Here is a 20,045-nt window from a genome sequence, read left to right as displayed (position 1 = left end):
CCCATGGCTGTGTAAGGCAATTCTTAGCATAGATCTCTTAATATATATATGTCTCCTGTCAATTCTGTTTCTCTGGAGAGCCCTGACTGACAGAGCCCCAATCTTGTTCAATAAAATAAGAAAGTCATTTCTTTCTGGAAGTACTTTCAAAACAGCATGACATCAATTAGTCTACCTCCACAGACTAGTACTCCACATACAAGATCTTATATGCAAAAGAGCTTCATAAACAGGAGAGGGTCAGGGTATTGTGAATTATCATCATCACACGCTCATGTTATAGCTGTGCTTGGTTTTGTACATAGCCTAAGTTCATATGCCTCATTTACTTAAAGGGTATGTTCACTGCTTTATCTACTATTACATATGTTGTTAAACTCTCTAAGAAGCACAATATTTAACATAACTTTGTCAGTCCCCAGCATCAGGTTCAGGAACACATCTATGAATGATTAACTTTCTGAATAATGTCAAAGCAATACAATTTCCAGTTATATATATGAAAAACGGGATGTTTTCAGATACTGCTGCCCTACAAGTTCTATGCAACAATGTAGAACATAAATAAAAGATGGATCCAATGATAAATCATTTAATATTTTTTCAAACTGAGCCTATTACAGGCTTTAATAGAATGAAAAATAAGGACACAAAAAATTTGAACAGTATTTCAGTTCATTCCACAAATCTGATGTACAGTGAATAAACAAGAACTGCTATACCTTGCAATTACCTGTTTTTCAGCAGAGCTGTAAGGCTCTCAGAGTTGAGCTGCTGCATTAAGGCCTCTCTAAGTGTTGGAAGCATGGACAGCACTGCAGGACAAACAGACAAGGTCACAGGTGGACACCTGCCCTCCCTGAGGGGTACGCGTCGATTCGCTACAGGACAGCACGAGCCAGAAGAGGAAGGAGGGGTAAGGCCACAGAATTCAAATTACCATCAGTATTACTGTTAACACAAGAGGACCGTGTATTAATGCGTTATTTACCTGCTATGTTAAATGAAACTTTACTTACACCATGATCACAGTAATTTAAACAAGAACACAGAGAAGAAAGAATGGAAAAGATTATTCCCAAATGTTAACAGTGGTTGTCTTGAGAATAAGGATTATGGATAATTCTGTTTTTTTCCCTTTCTCTTATCCGTACTTTCGACATTTTAAAAAATGTTCATTTCTGATTTAATGATCAAAACCTTTTATCTTGAGCTATACTTTTAGTTTCATTTTTTATTTCTAATTTAGAAAAATGGTTATTCCTTAAAAACTACAAAGCATTTATTATTCATTATAACTTAGGTAAAAGTGCACCAGGCTAGATGTGACAGTTTGAAGTTCTTTTATGAATCCCCAAAAGAAAAGATTATGTTTCAAATAATCCATATCTGTGGGTGTGTGGGGCCCTCTGCCTGCATTAAATCTGTCTGAAGGTCCTTTGAGTAGGTCACTCACTAAGATGGCTTTAGGGGTTTTTGATTGGTCAGGGAGGCCTGAGCCAGCCTGGGTCTCCACCCTGATATAAATGGAGACACAGAGACAGACACACACACAGAAAAAGGAAGCTGCTATATTTGATCCTGCAATATGAGAGAAAGGACTCCAATTTTGCCCACAGCTGAGCTGCAAAGAGAAAAGCCCCTGAGAGGTTCAAAGAACGAAGGCCCAGGGAGATGAGTCATATGCGTGTTAGCTAGCAGCTGAACTTGGGAAGAAAGCAGAGCAGCCGAGACCGAGAGGAGGCCTGGAAAGAGGCGAGCCCTATGCCTGGTCGCCCGCAGCTGAGCGTCAGGTGACGGGAGATTCTGGAGGGGAAGCCACAGAACAGCGGCCATCTTCGCCAGAGGCAGGACACTAGGATCCCCTGCAGCTGGCTCTGGTGAGAAAGCATCTCTGATGGTGCCTCGATTTGGACATTTCACGGCCTCGGAACTGTGGGCTTTTCCCCAAATAAATTTCCCATTATAAAAGCCAACCCACTTCTGGTGCCGTGCATCAGTAGTCCTTTGGCAAACGAAAACAGTAGGAAATCAGATCTGCTGAGTTTTAGTTTTGGTTTTACCTATGGCAATTGCCTGTTTGTAACTCCCAGGAATGTGAAGATAAAATGAGATCCAGTACTATAAGGAAAGTACTATCAAGATAAGAGATTGCACGTCATTTATAGGAGTTACTTCATTCATTGACTCTATGCATGGTGTAAGAAATGTTGGAGAAATGCACACATATAAATTTAGAATGGGTTTCTAAATCTAAATAAGTAATGATTAACAAAATAAAAAAATATCCAGCAATCACAAACATCACGTTCTAAAAGGGAAGACTGAAGTGTTATGAATTCCACCTCTGAACTAGGCAGGACAGATTACAAAATCCCTGTTATTTTTCTGTGTAGAAAGCACAGGTTTTAACCCACTGTAGATATTTACTTCAATGCTGCCCTCTGTAGCTTCAGCACATCTCCTTGTTTAACCCCTAAGCTATTTAGCCTGATATTTAAAGAATTAGCTCAGAGCCCATGCAACAAGGCTGTGTGGCCTCTGGTGTACCTGCAATATACAGGCAGCCTAAATGCACTTTGTTGCCATACCAGGAAAAATCAGGAACCAGAACACTCCTTTCCGAAGACGGAGGCCTGAGCTAGTAAGGAACCAGCTCAGAGCTTACTAGGTATAGCAACATGACTGGAGAGGGCTCGTATCATTTCCACTTCTGTCTGCCCGTCGCTGTCATCAGTGTTAGCACAGAAGAGATACACCTCTGGGTCTACAGGCCTTGGGGACCGCAGCAGCTCTAGCCAACTGCGAATGTGGGGCCAGTGTGTGGCCCTGAGCAAGCACCTCGGTCTCTGCACGAGTCAACCCAGGCTTCCACGGGAAATGCCCAGTGAGGGCAGCCGCTGCATTACTGCTTGCTGGGGCCTGGGCTGAATTAGTATTTCTAGCAGTCCTATCACACACTTGTTCACAAAGAGCTGCAATACCCAATTCTTTCTCATATTTTCTGCCTCCAGGCTTGCTTCTGTATCTGTGCAAGTGACTTTTCAGGCATTATAAATTGTTTACCCCAGCCTACCACTTCAATGAGACTAAGCTAGTTTTGCTTCCTGAACCCTCCTCTGTGGCCTCAGCTATGCATCCAGGCACTATGGCATCTGTGAACTAAATAAGCATCCTTCCTAAATCTTTAGTAAAATCACTAAGAAGATAAGGCAAGGGCAGGGCCCAGACCATTCCATTACAAAATATCTTTTAAGTTGGAAACAATTTCTTGGGTTAAGAGGACTAGTTAAATTTATCTAAAAGTACTTAATTTTTCTAGTCCATGTACTACCACCTTATCCAAAAGGATGGAAATTCAATCATACTGTTTGTAATCCCATTATCAGCGCAGACCAGGAGACTATTGGAAGGTGTTTCAGTGGGCCTGTACTTTGGCTCCTGGTGATCACCACATTCCTTATTTATTTCCTATAACCAGCTCTTTACTCCTGGAAGGTTGATGGGTCATGGAAATGTTCTGTTGGGGCAGTGAGATGACAGCCCGAGCTGCTCCAATGTGGGCCAACGGCTGTGAATACACTGCTCACAGCCAGTGCTGCGCTTGGGGGACGCCAATGTGTCCCCTGGCTGTGGGCTGGCGACTGTGCTCGTGGGCTCTGGCGTGGTCCCTCGCTGTGGGTCCCTCCACCTGGTCTGAGGCCTCCGCACTGGCCTGCCTCACTCCTCGAAGCCTGAGACCTTCTCCCTGCCCTCCTGCCTCCCTCAAAGGCATGGGACCTGTGCTGTGCTCAAAAAGGCTGTCCTTCCTATCCTGCTCCCAACTCTACATTTTTCACGGGGGCTTCTTCTAACACATCTCGTGTGCACCTAATTTTAGCATCTGTTTCCCAGAGGACCCAAACTGACACAGGATCTACATGAAACTGGATGTATTTTTGCCCCAGGATCTACCTTTACCCATTTTTGAAAATTTGGATCTTTCCCATTCTCTAAATATTTAAGGTGTCCTTGACAGTAGTACTACATGAATGTTGAAGAGCTGTTTAAGTAATCAGGTAGTTGTTTAAAGTGATTGAGGAGTACTGATTATGTGCCAAGTGCTTTACCTGCCTCATCTCATCACATTCTCATAAAACCTCTGTTAAGTGGGTTTTTAGATTGTTTTATAGATGCACAGATGGGGAAGCGGACTTGGCCCGGTGGTTAGGGCATCCGTCTACCACATGGGAGGTCTGCCATTCAAACCCTGAGCCTCCTTGACCCGTGTGGCGCTGGCCCATGCGCAGTGCTGATGCATGGAAGGAGTGCCATGCCATGCAGGGGTGTCCCCCATGTACGGGAGCTCCAGGAGCAGGGAGTGCGCCCCGTAAGGAGAGCCGCCTAGCGCGAAGGCAAGTTCAGCCTGCCCAGGGATGGCGCCGCACACACAGAGAGCTGACACAAGATGACGCAACAAAAAGAAACAGATTCACATGCCGCTGACAACAACAGAGGTGGACAAAGAAGACGATGCAGCAAACAGACATAGAGAACAGATAACCGGGGCAGGGGGAAGGGGAGATAAATAAATAAAATAAATCTTAAAAAAAAAAAATTGCTGCACAGACGATGTGTGTGCTGGGCGCTGACCTGCCTGCCTGTGGCCTGCGCTCTAGCTCCGGGGCTTCGCTGGTGCGGCCCGCCCAGTTGGCAGTTGGGTCACAACAGGCTTCACAGAAGGATGGCATTCTTCCAGTGTTGGTACTTCACACGCTAAGAGTCTCACTCCAGCTGTAACCTTCGAAGTATCGTTCAACCATCCTGGTATCGGCCTTTTTTTTTTTTTTTAAAAGATTTATCTATCTGTCCCCACTCCCTTTTTGTTTGCATTTGCTGTGCCTGTTCATCTTCCTTGTTTCTTTAGGAGGCACCAGAAACAGAACCCGGGACCTCCGGTGTGGGAGGGAGGCACCTAACTGCTTACGCCACCTCTGCTCCCTGCTGTTGTGTCTCTCACTGTGCTTTTCTTTTTGTGTCTCTGCTTTGTTGTGTCTCTCACTGTGCTTTTCTTTTTGTGTCTCTTGTGGCATCAGCTTGCTACGCCCGCCCATTGCGCTAGCTCTCTGTCTTCTTTAGGAGGCACTGGGAACCGAATCCTAACCTCCCATGTGGTAGGTGGGAGCTCAATCACTTGAGCCACATCCGCTTCCCTCAGCCTATTTGTAAAATGAGGTAAATGGACTAATAAAGTCCTTTCAACTTTTTAAAATGGACTTTTATAAATTCTTTCTAAATTGTCCTTAAAAGAAATATTAGATAAAGGATTATACTTAAACAATGGAAACAAAAAACAGGTAAGACACGGATTTGAGCACTGATTCTTCAAAGAATTATGCCAATTGTAATAAAATACTTTGTCTTCAAATTACGGGTAGGCTTTCTCTCAGTAAGCTTTAGCGCTGGAGGTTGGACCATTACCATCCACGAGCAGTGCCTGAGTGCATGCTACGCGCTAGGGCTGGAGGCCCACAGCCAGCCACCGAGAGTGCATTCTAACTTGCTGCTACGACCTCTGAGTGGATGGGGCCAGGCCCACCTCTGCAGCCCGCTCCCGGCACCCCTTGCTTGTTCTCCGAGCCCAGCCACAGGCTTCTTGGCTCCCTCAAGGCACCTCTTCTGAGGGTCTGGGTCTGCTGGGGACCCTGCTGTGAGGAGCAGCTGCCCCCTCACCCCTCAGCTGCACTTCCAGATGGCAGCCTCCGCTGCCCAAAGTGACTGCCCATGTTTATCACGTTTTCCTCTCACTAGAAATTAACTCCAAGGTCAGGGGGGTTGCTTTTTTTGATGTACCTTCTGTTTCCCCAGGCCAGATGCCACAGTATTTGCTGCAAGAATCACGAAAATGAATTCATGCATATTTCTAATGATTTATGCTTACTACTACACTTCATAATAAAATGATGTCTTTTGGAATGGAAAGCCGGCCACATGCCACTCTTTCTTTGCTCACTCTCCCGGCTGACCCCAGCCTCCCTCTCTGCGCGCCAGCCCCTCCCGCCTCACCTGTCATGTTGCAGGTCCTCTGGTTGCTTTCGAAGTGGTACTGTCGGCGCGCTTGGGCAATGTACTCTGCAGCCTCCCTTTCTTGAATTTCTCGGATTTTCTTCTGTCCATATTTCCCCAGGATGTATACTCCTGCAATAAATAAGCAAGTATATTCATCCAGTTATTTAAGAGTATTAAAAATTTCAAGCAGTATTCAACCCATTTATCCAATTATAAGTCTTATGTTAGTGAAAAGCTAAAAAAATCATGACTTAAAACCCTGAGTTAAGCAACTGTGTAAGACTGGCTTAAAGAGAAAGAAAAAGATGAACATTGTAGCCAAAGCCGAAGCAATGCGGTGTAAATAAGGCTGAATGCTGGGCAGGGCCTTTCCCAGGGAGCGGAGAGCCTGCTAGCCTGCCACAGGGGGCTGCTGGGGAAGGCATGGGCAAGGGCTGTGAGTGACTCATCACCTACAAGGCACAGGCTAGACGATAAAAGGAGATACTCCAGGCTACATTTTTATTGTAAAAAGGTACATAGAAAAACAGATGGATTTTAATTCCTAATAATGATCATCACTGAATGGTAGCATAATAGGTGATATTTTTCCTATATTTGCTTCTTTATAATTTCCATATCTCCTTCAATGAGCATATAATACTTAAAAAATATAATACTTTTTAAAAATAGAATGAAAGGATGGTAGGTAGTCAAATAGACATTGATTTGTCCATCCATGTGTTAGAGAAATCTCCATCTGAGAAAAGCAGAGAGAATGAACCTGAAGGCACCTAAAAACTAGTAACTTGGATGGAAAGGAAGTAGAGGGAACAGAAATTCCTAAATTCTAAGAGTACAGGATTACAGAACAGGTGGTTATCCTGTCTCGTGCTCTGTAATTTATCCTGAAATGTCAGCGCAGACAGGGCGAATGGCGTCCCAACTCTGGGGCCTGCAGTTGCCAGGCTGGGAGCGTTAACACTCCAGGGCGCTCGGTTTGCATCTGATCAAGTCACTCCAGGCTTATGCAGCGCAACCAACTATCTCCCAATCAGCCCAAGCATTTTGCCAACTAGATTATGAATGTCAGAAATGGATTCTCAGAGATAAAATCAGTGGTGCCCAGGATATTGGAATAACGAAAACATTTAAAAAATACCCATGAACAGGAAAATGTAAGCATCTAGCAAGCCCTTCACCCACTTAGCCTCACTTGTTAATTCAGAGGAGTCTCAGTTAAATGAGTCATAGATGGGAGCTGAAGCCTGCCCCAGAATATTCTCGCATTAGTTTCAGCTCAGTCTTCTGTGCACGGTTGTGTTGGGCACCAGATGGGCCCTGTGCTCTGAGGAGCTTCCAGCACAGGTGTATTACTGTCCACCTCTGCTCACCAACAGATGGTCTGAGGAAGGCAACTTACGCATAACCTGGTGGCAAGGTTGTCAGGCAGTAGCTGGCCTTCACCTACCTCCAACTACATGTGGCTCCCAATATCTACCAAAAAGAAGCCAAGGCTTGGGCGGGACCTAATTAACCGGGTTGGGGTGGGTGAGGAAGGCACGCCCCGCTAGGAACACATATCCTAAATTACTCACCAAGAAGGATGTTACAGATGAGCTGATAAGATGGGATATACTTTTAAAAATAATAGTTCAGTGAAAGTATATGTGCTACAAACATTTAGCCATAAATAAAGTATGACTGCTGCTTTTAGGTTTAATGCAAATAAATATTATAATCATGTTTAAAAAACAAAAGTTCCTGGCTCCCTTTCCTGTAGTCCTTCCTCAATACAGCGACACTACACATCATGACAGCCCCAGCAGGATGAAGAAACTGACTCAGGTTTCCCCAGACACCATCTGACAGACAACTCCTCCTACTTAACAGCGAGTTCTGAATCAACTGCTTGCATCTTACTCTGCACAACAGGTTACTGAAAGCTACGTGCCAAATAATTACTTCTCAAACTATACTGCAGTGTCAGGATGGACGACTGGTCGAAGGTGCCAGATTCAAACTATACTGTAAAACGAAACACCAAAACGGAGCCCTCTGCATAGCGAAGAAGTGTTCTCAATTATGTGTAAATCTGACTGGCGTGCACCTTTTAATAGGGAGAAGGTATACCACTTTCATTTGATTTTCTAAGGTGTCTGAATAATTTTTTTTTTTTAGGAAATATTGTTACTTGTTAAATGCAGTGTATTCTCAAAGCTGAAAAGAAAACTGAACAAGGCTAAAATCCCACAACCCCACACTCCCTGACTTACTGCTGAAGTGAGCTCCTCCCCTGATCTAATTCACTCAGCCTCTCCTTCTCCAAGCCTCCACTCCTGGGTTTGTCAGATGGGTCATTCTGGAAAATGAGGCAGAGGACTCGGGCTGGACCCAGGCAAGCAGGACTGCCCATGCCCTGAGGGGCCCTGGACTTGGACTCGGGAACCGGGAGTGGACGACTGGCGCCAACTGGTCAGGTGACTCTGGGCACAGCTCTTTCTCAATCTGGGTCTAAATTTCTTCACGGTAAAATGAAAGGCTGGGGTTAAAATTTCTTCTGTAGCTATGACTTTATTTAAGATTAATGACAACTTTTACTAAATAGTTTGAAAAGATTCTGTACCTCAGAAAGACTTTCTGAATCCTGCCACTTCTCTCCATCTCCTCTGCCAATGCCTTCACTCGGATCCTGAACCGCGATGCTCGAGAGCAGGCCTGCAGCTTCCTAACCCCGCTTTCACCTCTGAACTCACCCTCTACTCCACCTTCCATGCACAAAGGCTTTTCTAAAGCACGAATCTGATGTCCTCATTGCCGTGTGCAGAGCCTTCAACACCTCATCACCGAAATGCCTGGATCCTGCCCCTCACATCAGAATTAGTTGGAGTACTTTTTAAAAACATAGGCTTTACAGAAGTTCCATAAGAACATCCCCAAATGCCCTGTCTTACATGATGCTGCATCACAAAGGCATAAATCCTCGGATGGTATACAAGAGCTCAATAAATATTTGCTGGATGGATGAAGGAGTTCTTGAACAGTACTCCAGACCCAAAGAATTGGAACTTGTGATATGATTGTGTTTCTATTGTGCTTAAGTGATTTTTATCCATATTAATGTCTAAGAAGGGGTGATGCACAGGAGAAGATCCAAATTCTGCAGAATGGCACATTCAGGACAGTCCTGAACAATCTGACGTCTCCAAAGTCGTCTTTTGTTACTCCACATTTGCACCTTTTGCTGAGCCATACTGAAAGAGCTGGGTCATGAAAAACAACAGGTCTCTGAGCCTCTGAACATGGTTCTGCCTTTTCCTGCTGGGTCCCCTTCTCCCTGGCTCGCTTTATGGCTCAGCTCAAGTGGAAGTGCTTTGCCAACAAAGACTGCCAGGCATCTCTGTCCTGCTCGCTCTCTGCTCCCACAGCATCCTGCTCTATTTCTGCAGCACAGTAACATTACTGTACTAGTTTGTTTTGAAGTGTGCTCTCCAGACTCTACCATGAGTTCCTTAAGGTCAGGGCTCTTTCTTATTCCCTTGGATTCCCAGGTCCGAGGCACTTGCTCGCAGTCAACTGCTTGCTGAATGAGAGAATGAACGAACAGGTAAATGGAACATCTGATGAGGCCAGAAAGGAGAGGGAAGAAAGACATATGTCATGAGCCCACATCCTGAGCTTCTGGACATCAAGCCAATAGATACTGCTTGGATCACTTTCTGTTCTGCATCCCTGACTCCAGTGCACTGGTTCTCAAAGTGTGGCCTGGGGACATTTTCAAGGGATCTGCAAGGCTGAAACTAGTTTTGTAATAGCACTAAAATGGTACCTGCTGTTTTTTATCCTCATTTTCTCAGGAGTGTAAGCAGGGGTATTCTAGATGCTACATGATGTGCAGTACTGCGACAGATTGATATGAGAGTTCAGCTTTCTTCCATTAAGCCAGATATTAAAGATATCTATAAAACTGTAAAACAATGCCATTCTTCTCATTAATTTTTTGGGAAAATACAGTTATTTTCATAAAAATGTTATTTATGTTAATATGTAATAGGCTTATAATTGTTTTATAGTGAATTAATATTTAAAATTTCCTGATTTCAATTTCTAATATAGTAATAGAAATAACTCACATCTAATAAAAAAAGCCCTTTGAGGTCCTTAATTTTTCAAGATTCTAAAGGAGTACTTAGACCAAAAGTTTGCAAACCACAGCTCCAGTCTTTTTATAAACTGGTCAAACTGTAAAAATTGGTTTAAAGCAGTTATTCACCCAAAATGTAAGGAAATAGAACAAGGAGGGCTGCAACTCAAAAGCTGCGATGTAAGGTTCCTGGGTTCCTTCCACCACGGAATGGCCAGACTTCTTAGAGCAAGCTTGTTGACAGATCACCCACCTTTCAGGCCAGACAAAATGGGCCCTGCTCTGAAGTCCCTTCTCATTTCTTCCCTCCTTCCCTCCCTTTCTTTCTTTTTGGATAAAAATTCTATAATGAATCTTCTTTGGCAAATAACAAAGTCTGTATTTTAAATTTACCTTTTTGTTGAATTTACATGTAAGATGTAAGAGATGCATCTTTACATGAGTTAATGTACAAATGAAAGCCAAATTCATAAACCCAAGCACGGGCAGTGGCACTTCACACTTTGCTAACAGCTCTAAAAACGCAGATTCTCTCTCCTTAAGAGTTTGAGTGGTCTTCAGCCTTGAATCAGATGATTGCTCTTTCCTCATTCACTGAAGAAACCCGAGTTTACCAAGTTTTTTTAGTACTTTCCCTAAAATTCATGATCGTTATTAGGTTCTATTTTTTCCTCCAATGTCTCTCAAAGGAAATATAGCAGCAAATTACTCTCATATTTTAAGCTTTAAATTCACCAGCAACTTGGGTTCACTGTTAACAACCACAAATATACAATTCTTTATTAGTTTACTTGTCATTCCAGTAACCTTAGATAAATATATGAATAAATAACTACAACTAACTCAAAGCAAATTAAATGACGTTAGAGAGTCTTGACGAAATGAAGTACTTTACAACTTTCAGTTGAAAGACTGTAAAAGTTATACACATAAATAATAGCACTAGGAATGTATAATATCAATTACTGGGAGAAAAAATGAATGATTCACGGCCATTGAAACTATTTTAATATTAGTATATATTGTTCCTTTTACATAAAAACATTTATAACATATACTTGGTTTTTTATCTCATATAGGACAAAGTAGAAAACTAAATGTTATTGCATTTACTCCAAACACAGCACTAACTGTATCACAGGTAACCTGGTCCAAAATACTCAATTCTGTAGATAGGGCCTGGTATTGAATGCATGGTTATATCAGTAGTTTTAAGAGAGAAACATATCTATAGAAGTATGTTAAACACACAAATAGTTCTATAAATAACAAAAATGTATCAGCAAAAATGTTTAGATTATAACATTCCCAAATTTTCTAACGCTTTTAGTGTTTTCAATATATGTTTTTTTGACTAATTAGTTGGATTACAGTTTTAAACTAATAATTGATTACCCTCTAAAGAAGTTAACTGAGCTATCACTGCACAAACTTATTAAGGAAAGTAATTTGGAAAATCTAAAAAGTGATTCCAGTCAATGACAAAAAACACTTTGAAATTATTCAAGTTTTCTTCATCATTTCCCTCCAAATCTATTTCATATAAATTTAAGATCCAGAATGCTTAAGAATATGTCTTCAAAGGAGGCTTATTACCATAATATTCTGACCAGAAGATACAACTTTAATGCTTCTAATAAGTAACTCTAACCTAAAATCACAATCCTTGGTTTGAAAACATCAAATTCAATTTCAAACAGTTCATTGTGAGAGCTACTAAACAAAAAATAAAATCAGGGTGAAAAGGTGCAGCAGCCAGATACTAGAGTGGAACTAAAACTCTGTTTTTTCATAAAGACTCTGAAAATACAAAGCCCAAACTAAGTGACAACCTAAGTCTACACATATAAATGTTGTTTCAAAATAGAATGTTTTCCAAAGCTTCTTATGAGATGTCAGTGAAATCGTTATATCTGAGTTAAGACCTTATAAATCATGGTAAAGTTACACGACTATACTGACTTACACACCTTCAACAATGGTCAACTGAATACATAATTTACAGACATCCACAGGATACTTAGTGCCCCATCATATCTCTCAGCACTGGGTGTTTATTGTTTTACAGTTGGGCTACTTTCCGTATCAAGAAGCCTTTTCAGAAGAAGAGTTCCATCTCTTCCCACGATTCACTAAAGTGTAGGTAACAATATATAAAATTAAACAAGCGTTATGTTTGGTAAACTAACATATAATATTAGTTGCAATATTCATACTGACTACGTATAAACATAACAGTCATCATAAAGCCCATAAAGAACATCCTCAGTTATATAAAAGAAATGCAGGTGGTCTCAAGGTAAAAAATACAGCGCTGGCTGTTAAAAAGCTCTGTTGCATTAGGATGTGAAATAATGAGCAAAACTTTAGAAAACATTAATATGCTTCCAAAACTTTTAACATCATTTAAATATGTTTTGCACTGCAGCAGCAGGATGCTTTTTAGAGGCTGGCACTATAAAGCTAACGCTAAGGGAGAAAAAAGGCAGAACGTGTTCGCAACAAATGATATAATGGAATTATTGCAAATGAACTAGCAACAAGAGGTGAGGAAGGTGACTGTCCACTCCATTCTGGTAAGATGCCATCTTTAAATATTAAGTTCTTTGCAGGAAGTGCAACTCCCATATCAGCTTAAATGAGATTGTGAAAGCAAACTGGAAAAACTGGCCTCTGTGTAAATGTCCAAAGTTGAAGCACCTTCCTAGAATGAGTGAACAAAGTTAGAGACTAGCAATGAGAGTTTTCTACTGGAATGTAAGGGGCTTTGAAGGCTCTCTTTTCTGCAAAGGCCATGTGTAGCCATTTTTCTATAAGCTTTCTGGTTTAATTCAGAACTAAACAGTGCAAGTCCAAAGCACAGTTCAGGAGGAAGCCAATGTCCTTCTATCGTGGCAACAGTTTTGTTTTGTTGTTGAACCCACGGTTGCTTCTTCAACGACCATTTCAAATGACTCTGCTCCCATTTACATCTGAGCCAGAAGCTAAATCAGGTCCCCTCTCATCAGAGGCATCACTGAGTTTTCAGAAGCATCCAACATGGTAACATATCCACAGAAATGCTGCAATTCTACTTTGTTCCTTAATATTTGCAATGCTTCATGAAGACCCATATTGACATGAGTAAACTCTCCTGTAGTTTCAGTTTCATCAATTCAAACAGTATTTGGACAGTTTCTTCCATCCCACCCAAACCTTGTCCCTGAACTAAAACTTCAGGACTTGTTAAGCATCTTTCAACATTGTGAGCACATCTGAAATAGGGATGACCCCAGGATCTTGACCCCAAGATGTAATTAGTAATTAATCATTAGTAATTAATTAATAATTAGTAATTAATCATAACCCTGGAATGTATCAGGCAGTTTTTGAAATCCTGTACCTTTGGACAGCAAAAGAGATGCTGGCTCTTGCCCAGTGATATGTTAAACGTAGGGTTTATTTTATTTTATTTTTTAAAAATTTTTAAAGATTTACTTATTTATTTATTTCTTTCCCCTCCCCCCCACCCCAGTTGTCTGTTCTCTGTGTCTATTTGCTGCGTCTTCTTAGTCCGCTTCTGTTGTTGTTAGTGGTACAGGAAGCTATGTCTCTTTTTGTTGCGTCAGTCATCTTGTTGTGTCAGCTCTCTGTGTGTGCGGTGCCACTCCTGGGCAGGCTGCACTTTCTTTTGCGCTGGGCGGCTCTCCTTATGGGGCGCACTCCTTGCGCGTGGGGCTCCCCTACTCAGGAATACCCCTGTGTGGCACGGCGCTCTGTGCGTGCATCAGCACTGCGCATGGGCCAGCTCCACACAGGTCCAGGAGGTCCAGGGTTTGAACCGTGGACCTCCCATGTGGTAGACAGATGCCCTAACCACTGGGCCAAGTCTGTTTCCCGATAAACATACACTTTAAACCAGACAGAAAACTGACTTCTGGGACAGCTGGTCCAATATCCTGAGGGGTACAGCTGCTGATGGGCCAAATTTCATTGGTGAGAGGAGCCATGAAAACAAGCAGTGTGTAATTTTTGTTTAGAATTCTGCTGCAAGTTGCAGGGTCTAAACCAAGAAGGCTTATCACTGCATGAAAGGTCCAGAGGAAAACCATAATTGAGCTGTTTGGGCTGTGCAGTTTATGCAGCTAGATCTTTATTATGACGCAGAAACAGTATTGTGTTTCTCAGAGTAAGTGTATGATCAAGATAATGTGATTCTCCTTCACCAATGCTCTGAACCTTTTCTAGTTCAACAAGAAAGCTGTCCAGAGACTCATCTAACAGCATGCCAACTTTAAACATTGTGACTGCATGACTTTTCAAGTGAAAGATTAAAAAGGCAGTAAGAGTTGAGTTAAATAGGAATGCTATAAGCTTTGTATATCCTGTAGACAGATTCAAACTGCTTACACTGGCTGTGTCAGCTGGATCTTCTGGACTATTTGTATCATATCTGTAGCTAACGAAGCTTCTTGTACAGGGCTCCCACTTTCACCACCATTCACAAAAGATGATAGGAGCATCTTTCATGGATCTAAAGTATCTGTTAATCTGTTTACAGATGGAAAATTCCTCCATGATTAATGTAGTTGACTCAAATTTATTATTTGTCCCTTCTTATGGGCAGAGCCCAATCAGCACAACACTGAAACAGCATTCTTTTTTTTTTTTTTAATATTTATTTATTATTATTTTTTAATTACATTAAAAAAAATATATGAGGTCCCATTCAACCCCACCGCCCCCGCCCCCCACTCCCCCCACAGCAACACTCTCTCCCATCATCGTGATACATCCATTGAACCTGGTAAGTTCATCTCTGAGCATCACTGCACCCCATAGTCAATGGTCCACATCATAGCCCAGACTCTCTCACGTTCCATCCAGTGGGCCCTGGGGGGATCTACAGTGTCCCGTAATTGTCCGTGAAGCACTATCCAGGACAACTCCACGTCCCGAAAACGCCTCCACATCTCATCTCTTCCTCCCGTTCCCCACACCCAGCAGCCCCCATGGCTACCGTTCCCACACCCATTTCACATTTCCTCTGTGGACATTGGATTGGTTGTGTCCATTGCACACCTATGTCAAGTGAGGGCTTAGATTCCACATGGGTACTGGATGCACTCTTCCCGCTTCTAGTTGTAGACACTCTAGGCTCCATGTTGTGGTGGTTGACCTTCTTCAACTCCATGTTAGCTGAGTGGAGTAAGTCCAATAAGTCAAAGTGTAGGAGCTGAAGTCTGTTGAGGCTCTGGGCCTGGGTGTCATATTATCAGTCCAGAGATTCAAATCCCCTACATATATCTTAAACTCAGCACCAACTACAATTCCAATAAAGTAGCATGCAAGTCTTGTGAAAAGAGATCCCCTCTGAGTCCATTTCCATCACGCAGAAACACCAACTCCAAAGAAGGGCCATCTGTCATGGCAGTGAACCCCTTCTGCCATGACCATAGAACCCGTGGGTCTCTTTATCCCTCAAAAGAACCAATACCTGGGGTTGTATCTACCTTATCTGTCTCTTAGACTCTGTTCAGTTGTACATAGGGCTATTCCTTCTGACAACCTCCAGACTCTTTTTTAGAGACTCACAGCCTTATAATCTCATTTCTCCTTTCCATTTCCCCCTTACATTAGGTCAAACCGCTTCCCGAAGTCATGTTATTATATGTAGACAGGTATATTCTGCTGTTCCGCATTGAATCTTTAATTCAAGGTCATTTTCTAGTTGCTTCTTCAGCTGGTATGTGGTAGTGATCCCTCGGTGCCAGGGAGGCTCATCCCCGGGTGTCGTGTCCCACGCTGGGGGGAATGCATCACATCTACACGCTGAGTTTGGCTGTGAGAATGGCCACATTTGAGTAACATGAAGGCTGTCAGGAGGAAACCCCCAGGCACAATGCTACTCTAGGCCTTGTTCTTATTGCAGGTGCATAGGCTCAAAAGTGTAGCCATTAGTATCAAGAGCCCACTGTTGGGCCCTCCTTCCTTCCTGGTTCTTGCCGTTGCACCTGGAGGATTGCCGCTGCTCTCCCAGGGCCCACAACAGTGACCCCCCGGCCAGGAGCCCAGTACCCCCCCAGCTGTTGTTTTTAATTGTTTCCACTATGAGTATATATAGACATTACCATATACCCTGGGCATATGCCCTGTATAACTCCCTGTCAACCATATATATCCTGTCAATAACATCCCATATCAGTATTCCTCCGCTGCCATTGTTGAACCACTCTGTGATCCAAAACTTCCCGTAAAGTGAATCCTAATATAATGTCAGCTTCAGAAGAGTCTTAGATCACCAAAATTCATATATACATTCTTAACCAGGGGTAAGAGTATCTTGAGGACATTCCCACACTCTGCAACATTTCTGTGCTCATTTATTGAAAACGATCTTTTAGAGAGTTTCAAAATAACCACCTTGCACTCGATTCATTACAAAACCTTCAAGAGGAGAAAACTGTACAAGTGTTATTAGATACTGATATATCCAGATAAATCCTTTGTTATATAAAATTATGTACTACATTGTACTCTAGTGATACAGAGAGTTGAGGACCTGAATGGATGATCTTGTCAACAGCACATTTCTCAGACAGTGCATATTTTCAGGTCATCGTCTGTAATATAGCCAACCTGCACTACCCACCGTGCCTGTATGGTGATTTCCACCGGCTCTGTTAGTAAAAGATCATGGGCTATCTTCTGTCTGAATTTTTTTGATGATGTGCACTAATTCATAAGATCAATGTACTGGCTTCTTCCTATGGCAACAAGTCTTAGATGGTCAGCAGCAGTAAAACTGGGCAATGAATCATAACTTTTCTCATTGCAATCCAGTGTAATATGAAAATGGTGTTATCTGTAGGTCTTTAACTATAGTAGTCTACAAATGGTAAAGGTGCAGCATGAGATGACCTTAACGATATTCCAGGAGCTTCTCGTGGTACCTGCATTCATCTTTCTTGACATGTGTAAGTTATTTCTGTATAATTCTGTATAATTGGCTGTGACACTGTATAGGACAAACTGCTTTTCATTTTCTGTGAAGTTCCAAGTAGGCCTCATGCTGGCCAGCAACTTGCTCAAGGGGTAGCTGTGCCGGATGTGGAACTCTATGTCTGTTTATGATGCCAGGGGCCTGGGCTGGGCCAGTGGCTGCACCTGAAGCAAGGCCTCCAGTATGTCTGCCCTCAGCCTGACAAGGGGTCCGAGGAGGCCCCGAGCCCCAAGCTGCGGAAGGCCGGGGTTGCCCATGACCAGCTCCTGACAGCTTGGCGTGGCCCTAGCTACGAGGCACAGAAGGAGCAGAAATGGGAGCAGGGGTGCCTCTCTGACCGATTTCTTACAATTGCATATGCTCTCTGTCATTATGACCTTCATAGCATTTTTTGCAGTTTTCTTGTGGGTTTATATTTTGATTAGTTACTTGTTTTTTCTTCTTACCAGACTATAAAACCAATGAAGATACGGTGGTAGAGTGCAGGAAGAATGTGCTTTGGGGTCTAATCTCCCGAGTTTGGATTCCAGCTTCCCCTTTACCATCCCTGATGCTGGCCAAGTTTCTTAACTGCTTAGAGCTTTAGTTTCCTCATATTTGAATAGGGATCACAATAACCATCCTATTGTCTAGAAGGAGCTTGGCTCTGAAATTACCGTATAGTGGGTGTCCAAATAAATGACAGCCATTACTACTAAATATTTCTGTAATCTTGTGCCTCCATTTTATTACCTTCAACACTACAGACACTTGATGAATATTTCCTAAATTGGACTGATGGAAATTTAACATGCTACAGGACCTTTCCTGGAGCAGAAGTATGATCCTCCTTGCTCAATCTAATACCATGCAATGGACTAGTTTAAATGGGGTTTCTTGGCTCATGGTTTTTGAGGCTGGGAGAAGTCCAAACCAAGGTGTCATCAAGGCAATGCTTTCGCACATGCCATCTCTCTTGATCTCTCCCTTCTTTTCCAGGTTCCGCTGATGTTCAGCTCCCTCTGTCACCTACCCAATGAATGAGCCTTTGGTAATAGGATTGAGGCACATTCTGGGCCACAGTTTACCTGAAGTAACCTCATCATAAAGTCCTATTTACACAGGTACATACCCACAGGAATGGCTTAAGTTTAAGACCAGAGCTCCAAATCACATTTCCAAACTACCACATCTCTTTTTCTTTTTTTCAAATTGACTTTCTTTTTATTATAAAACATTAATATTATTTTCTCTTTTCTGCCCCTCTGAACACTTTCACCCATTCCTCCTAATCGTTAGCTATACATATAGTTCAAAGTGTTCAGTAGTTTTGTTTTTTAAATCTCTTTCTCTTAAATATACTCTTGTGAATCACCTGTGATTATTTCTTATCTACCATTATACTGTCCCATAAGCTTGAAAGGGTATGCTTTTTCTTACAAGACTGCTAAAAGAGATAATTTTCTTTTCATCAGTAGCGGCAAAATTGCTATATTTATATTTCTTTCATCATCCATAGCTTTAGTTTTAACAAATAAAACAGACGCAGTAGTCTTAGCTAGATTTAAATACATCTCGATAAAGCATTTCTTAAAGAAGGATAAAACAATTTACACATGTTAATTGTCCAGCTGTCCACATCTAAGGACATGAGAAAGACTATCCTTGCCTCATCAACAAGTCTGTTTCATAAATAAGAGTCACCAAATCTGAATTACTGATGTTAAGGGCATTACTGATTACAAATTATTTGGGGGCAATAGAATATAATCTATCAGTAAGAAAGAAGCAACCAAATCTTTGGGAAACTGCTGTTCTTGATTTTTAAGTATTTTTAAACCAGAACATGCAGTTAGTAAGAAGAGTTTCTTTTTCAAATACTCATGTTCTGAAACTTTTCTCTTTTTTAGCCTAATATCTCTTGTTTTCTTTCTTGTATAATTTACAAGGCTTTTTTCCCCCATTACATTTATTTTATAGAAGGTTTTTTATTCTATCCTTCAAATCCCTCCATATTATGGCACGACTGCTGTGTTAGGAAAATGGGTTTCAAGATCATTTTATGTGTTTCTCAATCTCCTCTCCACCTGTGTCAGTTATGCCGGGTGAAAGGGCATTTAGCCCAACCCTGAAGAACCTAAGGACACTTGCACAAGATCCCTTAAGAATTTTATTGCACAGTTGCATTCTGAAACGGCAAAAAGTGAGCTCAAACGCTGATTTTCTTTTCCTTGTCTAGTAGATACCTCCTGGCCTTCCTAGTGCTGTTTTAAAAAATTCAGACTAACTTTAACCACACCCAAAGTGCAGGCTGTAGGTGACTCTACTATAGACTACGACACTCCTGCGGATGAAAGCCGCTCAAAGCGCCGGGAGTGCCAAATACCAGCGAGAAGTTCCCAGCAGAGCCAGCGAGCAGAACAGGGGAGAGCACGGACCTCGAGCCACACACTGCCCGGCGGGCGAGGAAGGCCGGCCAGGCCAGGCCAGAGGCAGCGGGAGGGCAGAGGGCGGAAGAGCCCCTTCTCCAGACCCCCTCTCGGGGGAAAACGTCCTCTCCCCGCCCTTCCTCCCAGCGCCCCGACGACGCGCGGACACCCACCTCCGAGCACCGTGCCGAGGAAGAGGCATTTCTTTTTGTGACGTTTCAGAAAATTCCACATGGACCGCAGCATCTTCGGGCCTGGGGTGCGGGGCCGGGAGGGTCAGCAGGAGGCCGGCTCTCGCCGCGGCCCGGCCCTGAGGAGCGCTCCGACACCCGGCCCGGCTCCCGCGGGCGATCAGCGCGGCGCGCGGGTGGGCCGGGCGGGCAGCGGCGCCTCCGCCTCAGGCTCGCCTCCCGCCCCGCCTCCCACCTCCCCCGCCGGAACCGGTCGGGCCGGAAGCCGCGTCCCGCGTGCCCGCTCCCTTCGC

General features: G+C 42.9%; 1 protein-coding gene and 1 pseudogene across 1 annotated transcript in view; both read right to left on the bottom strand.

The window, feature by feature from the left end:
• Positions 1 to 19,968, bottom strand: part of PEX3 (peroxisomal biogenesis factor 3) — a 37,437-nt gene extending 17,469 nt beyond the window's left edge. Inside the window, exons 1-3 of the mRNA XM_058307580.1 lie at positions 19,735 to 19,968; positions 6,046 to 6,177; positions 734 to 815 (exon numbers count right to left, since the gene is read on the bottom strand). Of these exons, the coding sequence (XP_058163563.1) occupies positions 734 to 815; positions 6,046 to 6,177; positions 19,735 to 19,807 (287 nt within the window). The 5' untranslated portion in view covers positions 19,808 to 19,968. The remainder of the gene's footprint in view (positions 1 to 733; positions 816 to 6,045; positions 6,178 to 19,734) is intronic.
• Positions 12,861 to 17,524, bottom strand: LOC139440073 (protein FAM91A1-like; annotated as a pseudogene).
• Positions 19,969 to 20,045: the final 77 nt, after the last annotated feature.

This window comes from Dasypus novemcinctus, chromosome 11 (assembly GCF_030445035.2).
Source record: "Dasypus novemcinctus isolate mDasNov1 chromosome 11, mDasNov1.1.hap2, whole genome shotgun sequence".
NCBI lineage: Eukaryota > Metazoa > Chordata > Mammalia > Cingulata > Dasypodidae > Dasypus > Dasypus novemcinctus.
Note: the sequence above shows the minus strand (reverse complement) of the source record. Positions and strands in the feature narration are given on the sequence as shown.